General features: G+C 34.4%; 2 protein-coding genes across 2 annotated transcripts; one reads left to right on the plus strand and one right to left on the minus strand.

Annotated features, from left to right (window-relative positions):
- The first annotated feature begins 1925 nt into the window (after positions 1 to 1925).
- LOC114181316 (Leucine-rich repeat (LRR) family protein) lies at positions 1926 to 3621 on the plus strand. The gene has a single exon (XM_028067737.2). It carries the CDS (start codon positions 2176 to 2178, stop codon positions 3439 to 3441), a length of 1266 nt encoding a protein of 421 aa, XP_027923538.1. The 5' UTR covers positions 1926 to 2175; the 3' UTR covers positions 3442 to 3621.
- Positions 3622 to 4332: 711 nt separating this feature from the next.
- LOC114181256 (acid phosphatase 1) lies at positions 4333 to 7257 on the minus strand. The gene is made up of 3 exons (XM_028067662.2): positions 6754 to 7257; positions 4733 to 4942; positions 4333 to 4650 (listed from the first exon to the last, which is right to left on the minus strand). The coding sequence occupies exons 1-3, from the start codon at positions 7119 to 7121 to the stop codon at positions 4473 to 4475; spliced, it is 756 nt and encodes a 251-aa protein (XP_027923463.1). The 5' UTR covers positions 7122 to 7257; the 3' UTR covers positions 4333 to 4472.
- Positions 7258 to 8300: the final 1043 nt, after the last annotated feature.

An 8300-nucleotide genomic window follows, 5' to 3' on the forward strand; every position in this document is an offset into this window, starting at 1 on the left:
TTTCATTTTTGTCCGGCGTTTCTCAGGTTAGAAATTTGCAAACTTGATAATCAGAAGAAATCATTTTCTCTGAGGAAGTCCTAATCCAACAAAGGTAGATGCAGACAGCAATATGTTGATGATGAGAATAGATGAAGAAGTAAAGGCAAAGGAACATAACATTTATGCAGCAACAACCCAAAAGGATTGAAGATGGGACCTAAATCAAACCCATGTTGCAATAATTACACGTGACCACACCACACCTAATTCACTTGATATTGATGATAGCACATGCAACTAGCTATTAATATAAAGTGTTTGACTAAATTAAAGCCAGAACCCAAGAATGTGAAGAATGTAACAGATAGCCTCTGGAATACACATTGATTTCCCTATTATCATTATGCCTTACCCATTTGCATTTGGCAATAAATAACATCTACCATTTCATAAAGTTTTAGATTCATATAGCTTTACAATTTCGGAATTACATAATAATGCTTAGTTTGAGTAAGACCTGTCATATTACTCAACCATAGACTGTGTTCTGTCACTTTCTCAGTTTCTTTGATGAATGAATTTGTATTCGTTCATTATTTGTGGTCCGGTAGTGATGAATGACAAATTCATGTTCATGTGTTAGACTTGTTAACTCACTCCATTTGAATATGTGAATATTACTACACCATTATAAGGTATACTTAAGTTCTGGTGGCTATGCTTTGAAAATTCATTGAGTTCCATTTATGTTGCACAAGATCTGAACAAGAGGAATCTTACCCTTTTTTATTTGTTTTATAATTGGAACAAATGTTGATGACCAGCCATAAAACTTGGAAGCTAGCTACTTTTGACTAGTAATCAGAATGGCGTGCGCTACCTTTTTCTCCTCTCAGTTTTCAAACCAGACTTCCTCAGCCTCATGATTGGTTGCTGGAGCATGTTCTCATCATTTAGAAAAGTTTGGAAGAGAACTGAACACTGAAAAATGTCACTAACTTTTGCTGAACTTTAGAAATTGGCACTGTATAGTATAGTATGAATCTGGGAGCATACTTCACTCACAGAATCATTTAAAAACAAAAAATTCCTCCACACTGCTGGGAAAGTTCTTGTACCCTGATGCCCCATGATATTCAATGTCCCCTTTTGTTCATACCCTTTTGATTATTTTAATTTTTCTCCAAGATTTACACTTTCTCAGTTAGGAAGTGTTTATTTCAACAGACTAATTTGCCATCATGACAAGTTGAGAAGTAGAAAGTAAAGGGGTTGTTCCTGCAATAAAGAGCTATTTATTGGGAACAGCTTGGTTAGGGAAAAAAACTAGGCTATTCTTAGAATAAATGAAAGTTAATTAGAGTTTTTAAAAAATTCTTATGCAGCAATGGAGCAGGCACGGATATTTGGTAGCTAAAAGCTACCAACTGGCAACCATTCATCAGAAATTAAATTCCCTCTACCAGCCCCTTAGTTAAAAGTACCTTGTATTTTTTCATCCTTTTGTTTTTCTCCTTATTGCTTGGTACAAAATGAGAAGCACAGTATCACATCTCTTAAATGCTTTTGAGTTTCCAAAAAGAAGAAAGAGTGTCAACTAAGTTACATGTTCTAATGCTCATACACAGTCATGCCAAGTACACATCAACTTGGCCCTTCTGCTTTCTGGAGATCATTACAAGTGCCAAACACCTTTTCATTAACGTTCTTAAATTACAATAGCCAAAAACTTGTTTAGATGCTATGTGTATAATTTTTTTCATGTGAATGCTTAGACAGAAAAATTTATCCATGTTAACTAATTATCTGTTACTGTAATTTTCTAGTCTGTGAAGAAGACCACAATACTGAAAGATGATTTGTTAGTCTGCAGCCACTAATAATAAGATCCATAAAAGTTGTGGTGATTAGTGATTAGTGAGACCATCTCATTTCGGCACACTGTTCTGACACAGAAATTTTCACTCAAAGAAGTCAACATCTGTACAGAAAAAGGTGTACAAAGGTATGCCTCAAACAAACGCATTACATAAACTAAAAGGAAAATGGGAAAAAAGAAAGGGAGCATAATCAGCCCCACCACCACCAGTCCACCACTCTCTCTTCAATGTGGCAACCTTATTTGGGTTTTGTGCAAGCTCAGTTAAGAAGCATATCCTCTTGAATTAAGCATTTTGGCATCTTCAGCTAAAAATGGAGAATAGCTGCATTCTAGTCTTTCTCATCTTCATTCTACATTCAGATACAACAAAAGCTGTCTTCAGTGTTGGTGGTGGTGTTGGAGTAGGTGTTGGTGTAGGTGTTGGTGTTGGTAATGGCGGTGGCAATGGTGGAATGGTTTGGGTTGGAGGAGGGATTAACAGTCCAGAGCCTCCTGGATCTTCAGTGCCAAAGCCAGAAGGAGCTTACACAGCTCTGCAAGCTTGGAAATCTGCAATCACTGAGGACCCTCTTAATATTTTGGAAAGTTGGGTTGGTCCAAATGTGTGTTCTTACAAAGGAGTGTTCTGTGCAAATCCTCAAGATGAAATGGTTGCATCAGCATTCCCAGTTGTGGCAGGCATAGATCTCAACCATGCAAATCTGAAAGGAACTCTTGTGAAAGAGCTGTCTCTACTCAGTGATTTGTCTCTTCTCCACCTCAACACTAACAGATTCACTGGTTCTGTTCCTGATACATTCAGAGACCTGGTGTTTCTGGAAGAGTTAGACCTCAGCAACAACCAACTTTCAGGTCCTTTCCCTGCTGCTACTTTGTACATGCCAGGCCTCATCTACTTAGACCTAAGATTCAACTACTTCTCTGGGGCACTTCCAGAGGAACTTTTCAGCAAGAATCTGGATGCAATATTCCTCAATAACAACCAATTTGAAGGTGAAATTCCCCAAAACCTAGGTAGCTCCCCAGCCTCAGTGATAAACCTGGCCAACAACAAGTTGAGTGGAAACATCCCTGCAAGTTTGGGCTTCATGGGTTCTAAAATAAAGGAGATTCTGTTCCTGAATAACCAGTTAACTGGTTGCATCCCTGAGGGAGTGGGGCTATTCACAGAGATGCAGGTTCTGGATGTGAGCTTCAACTCACTAATGGGTCATTTGCCAGACACACTGTCATGCCTGCAAGACATAGAAGTTCTGAACTTGGCTCATAACAAGCTCTCTGGGGAGTTATCAGACGTAGTGTGCTCTCTGAGAAGCCTTGCAAATCTAACTGTTGCATACAATTTCTTTTCTGGGTTCAGCCAGCAATGCTCAAGGCTTTTCTTTAGGAATGTGGGTTTTGATTTCTCCCTAAACTGCATTCCTGGGAGGGACATGCAGAGACCTCAACCTGAGTGTTCTATCATACCAGGTGGTAGCCTTAGTTGTCTCAGAATCCCCACACCAAGGCCTCTTGTTTGTGGTTCAATGGGTGTAAGTAAGTCTAAGCACATTGATCCCATTTCACCATCTCCTTGATGGTAATTGCGTTATTAGTTACATAACAGGTTGGTCATAGCTGTTCCATTAATTACTGCTACCAATCTTGATTCACATTCTGCTAATTTAGTTCTTCTAAGATTCCTTGTGCATATTCGTAATTATACTTGGCGTGCAGGGGTATATATTTTAAAGGAAATTTATTTGCGATGCTTCTAATATCTACTATCATGAAAGATGGATAGCTTAGTTTATGTTTCCCGTGACATGTTTGCTTGATTTTAGCTACTTTATTTTGTACTGCTTTATCACGGGTTCTGCAATTATTCCATCAACAACTTCACTAACCACATTCGACAAGACCCTACTTGATAGCTTCTGAACAGATAAATCTCACACCACTGTAATGCACTAGGTTACATCACAAGGTTATATCTAAATTAGTTGAAAGGTGCACCTGTCCAAATTCAACTTCAATAATACAAGTCAGGATATTGTAATTGTGGCTTGCTAATACTTCAAGATACACCAATTATTAGACAGGTATTAATGCAGCAATAAATATGCATACTGCTGCATAGATTGCACATTAGAGGTGCCCTGTTTAAACAAGTTTAGACTATTTGGTGAAACCTGCTAACTAAAACACAAAATAAAGTAACATTAAGTTTTGATATATGTTTTTTTGTCTATTTTTTTAAATGTTTGATGAAAAGATATCAAATAAAAATGCAATATATTTAATCTTAATATATAGAAAACGTTCAACACTTTTTTTTTGGTTTAGAGAGACAGTTATTATGAAACTGTTGTTTGAAAAAGATTTAAAATAGTTTCTCAAAAAACACCCTAATGTTGATCTAGTTAGAGGTTTAAAATAATGTCAGAGATTCTAGATTCAAATTTCAGCACCATTGTTGTACACTAAAATGAAAAATAATCATTCCTCAGTTTTAGATTACCATGTTGCAACAGACAACAAGCATTACAACATTACCATGAAAAATCACGGCAGAGGGTACTACAACTGGGAAACGTAAAAAATAATACAGATTTCTGAGAAGACATTGCTATGGAATATAATACATTGGGTTTGGGATTTTGAAAGACCGTGCGGCTACTGCATAACCCCACAAATCACTCCACTGATCCCCAGAGCTCCCATGAATCAAGTAGCCTTCGTTCTCCACCTCTTCTCTCTTCTCAGACTTGTAACTAATGGCAGGTTTGCCTTTATCAGAAGACCCTCTGTTTCGTTGACAAAGAATTTCAGTTGAAACTTATTCATTAAAATAAGACACATATATCCAAGAACCGGTAATTTATGTACCTTAAGATAAGTCTCTCCCAATTTCTGTACCCTGAAAGCAGAAGGTTTGTCTCCGTGGCATTCCTTTGATGCTCACTCCTCCCAGTTAAGAGAAATACACTGAACCCCAATTCCTTAAGCTCGTTATACAAAATTAAATTGGCTGGCAAAGCTGGGGCAGCAGCCGAGTGCACCCAAGAATCAAAGGAAGTCTCATTGAAGATCTCAAATCTGCAGTTCAAAACAAAACTCCATAATCAACTTCAACAAACAAATTCTCACAAGCAACTGCCATGGGTTAAGAAAATCACTTCTAGATTTCAGATTTCACTCATTTTTTAATTCAAAGAAAGAACAAGAGTCTTTTGGCTAAAATTAACTTCCGATTAGTAATAGCAACCACATTGCATCTATGATCTATTCATTAATCCCCCCAATTCCAAGGTATGAGACTGAGAGCCATTGATATTTGAAAAAGTCGCCTTCCTAGTTATACTAGGTTAGTTACAACTTTCAGTTATTCTTTAACTTTAGGCAACTTTTCAATTCGTCAAAATAACGGAACCCTTCACAATTACAGTTGCAGAAACCCATCTTGAAAACAGTTCAGATTTCCTTTTCCTAAAGGCTAGTTACATCAAGTGTTATACATCCATCACCTTTAACGCCCATAAAAAAATTTTCATCCAAAAGCAACTTCTCAACATTCTGTCTGCAACATCAATAATAAGAAAATATGCATTTGAAAAAGTTTATTTACAGCTATTTAGACTTAACAAATAAAATAAGCACTTATTTAAATTTTTATTTTTAAATGTGATATGAAAACAATTTAGCCTATGTGGTTTTAAGTTTGGAAAGGAAAAACAACTTTGAAAAATATCTGGTTACTCTTAAAAATATGATTGTACATTAAAATTTTGCCTGAAATCTCAGTTTAATAGAAGTAAGACTTAGATTAATCTTGTAAACTTGGTTTACAAACTTATTTTTAACCCAAACATAAGTTCAAATTTTAATCCAAACATAAGATCAAATTTTAATCCAAATATGTATTATACAAATTGTAATCCAAACATACGCTTGACAATAATTATATACATCAATTTAATCTTGTTTCTTCTCCAAGTACAAAAGTGACTTCAACATAAATAATTAGATAATAAAAACTTATTTAATAAAATGATCATCCATCTAAACTATTTGATCAAATAAATAATTAAACCTCAAACAATTTATCTAGTAAACCATTTTCTATTTTAATTTGATAAGCTAATGCAATTTATATTTTAATTACTTTGGACAGGGCATAAGAATTGCACTACAAAGGAATAAAACAATTACAGCTGGCATATAAGAGCATAACAATGGCATTGCATCCTAATTTGAGCTACCCATGCATCTTTTTCATATCATTGACCCACCCATCCAAGATAAACATCACACTGCCCATCCCCTTTGTCTTTTTCTTGCTTCTGGTAAAAAGCTTCAAAGAAAATCCATGCACAACTTTCAAACCATGAGATAAATTTTGATATTATACGGCTGTTCAAACCGAATTTTTAATTCTCATAATTTATGATAACGAGCTCTTTTTTTAATAAAGATGTTTTTTATAATTTATAAGTCTAGGATTTCATAAAAATGTATAGACCTTCAACGACTAATGTTCACATGTGAATGCCCAGAGGTTCAACATTGATTCTTTAATACGTGTCAATTTAATATCCATAGTGACTACAGTGGATGCAATTGGAGTATATCAATAAACTTCGATAGCCTTTTGTATCATTATTTCATAAAAAATTAATTTAAAAGATTAGGTTATATTCTAAAAAGTAGATTAGAAAATGTCAAGAAAAGTATCCTATAACATAGGCATTGTATTTGTATTCAATAATTACTATATGACGACAAATTGTTTCAACAATGGATAGCAAGCAATTGGAGCCTAATGAAGTTGAAGACAAACACATTCCAATCAAAATCCTTGGGCTACGAATTGCAAAAATCTAAAACCAATCAGCATAATCATCGCTTACCCGAATCCAATTTCTTCATAATAAGGCACGTTGGAGAGGAGCGTCTCGTCGATGTCGAACACCCACGCGTCTCTTCCGCCTCCGACCAATCTCACGCTCCTCGCGAACGCCAACGACAAATTCCCGACCACTTCGCAGTCCCTCCGGTACCGCTCTCCGGTAATGTACTCCGCCACGAAATCCACGCAATTCGCCGGCACGCGCTTCCACTCCCCCGCGTTGTTCGTCTCCACCGCCAGCCTCCAGCTGTCGCAGTAATCGCTCGAGATTGCCTTCTCCGACGGCAACCTCAGGATCGTCTCCGAACGAATGTGGCTGGCCGTTGAGAGGGCCACCAGCAGGGACAGCAGCCCTACGCCGGGATTCATCGCCGGAAAACAGATAGAGGCCGCGGAAGGGATCCGGTAGCCGGCGACTACTTTTCTTTTTCTTTTTTCTATATATAAAATAAAAGGGAGAGAGAAAAAATTGGTTTCTAAAATGCAACTGAATGGAACAACAATTCCCCTTCGTTCGCATCGGGTTGATTTTTATGGGCTCAGAACAACTTGATCCTAAATATTTTACATCTAATTTGTTTTATTTTTAACTTTCTAAATTTATATTTTATTTAAAAAGAAACTTTTGCAGAAAACAAACACATGAACTACAATGATTTTCGAGTTTTAGCAACTTAATCCCTCACCAAAATTAAATTTAATTGGATTAAAAAACTTGTATTAATTTAAACTTTAAAGAATGTTTGATATAATATATATATATATATATATATATATATATATATTCTTTTTTAAGTTTTACTAAAATTTTAGATAGGAAAATATTGAATTTCTTATTTAATAATATCCTCTAAGAATTATTCTTCCAAATTTAACATTTTAAAATAATACTTTTAATTATGTCTTTAAAATTGAAACTCTTTTCCACGAATAGAGAAGGGAATAAAACATAATTTTGTTTTTCGTTTCCAAAAACACATTCAACGTGTTAAATCTAACTCAATTTCAGGAACCACTAAAAAAGGAATAGAAATGTCTATTTTTAAATTAATAGAAATGTCTATTTTAACATGTATATAGTATAGCAAATAATAGGTTAAATATATTTTTAATTCATGAAATTTTAATGAAATTTAAAATTATTTTAAAATAAAATTAATTAATTTAATCATTTATCTTTATAAATATGTAGATTTAATTTTTTTAACTAAATTTTGTTAGTTTATTTAATTTTTCAAGTGTATTTCACAATATTATTTAAATTATTTATATAATTTAACACATTTTCGTTTCAATGTTAACTCAAATATTATCATAACATTAGATAAACTTAACAAAAATATAGTTAAAAGGACTAATTTCATATATTTTTAAAAATAAAAAATTAAATTGATAAATTTTTTAAAAAATGAATAATTCTAAATTTTAGTAATAATATGTTCAAATAAAATAATTTAAAAAGATGATTCATTTATTTAAAAAATTTGAAATTAAAGAAAAAGTATCAGTCGGCAGGAGAGCTGCTGAAGCATACATGAAAAGAAGACA

Source organism: Vigna unguiculata, chromosome 4, assembly GCF_037176805.1.
Source record: "Vigna unguiculata cultivar grain cowpea cultivar isolate G323 ecotype 2 chromosome 4, ASM3717680v1, whole genome shotgun sequence".
In the NCBI taxonomy this organism is placed as follows: domain Eukaryota; kingdom Viridiplantae; phylum Streptophyta; class Magnoliopsida; order Fabales; family Fabaceae; genus Vigna; species Vigna unguiculata.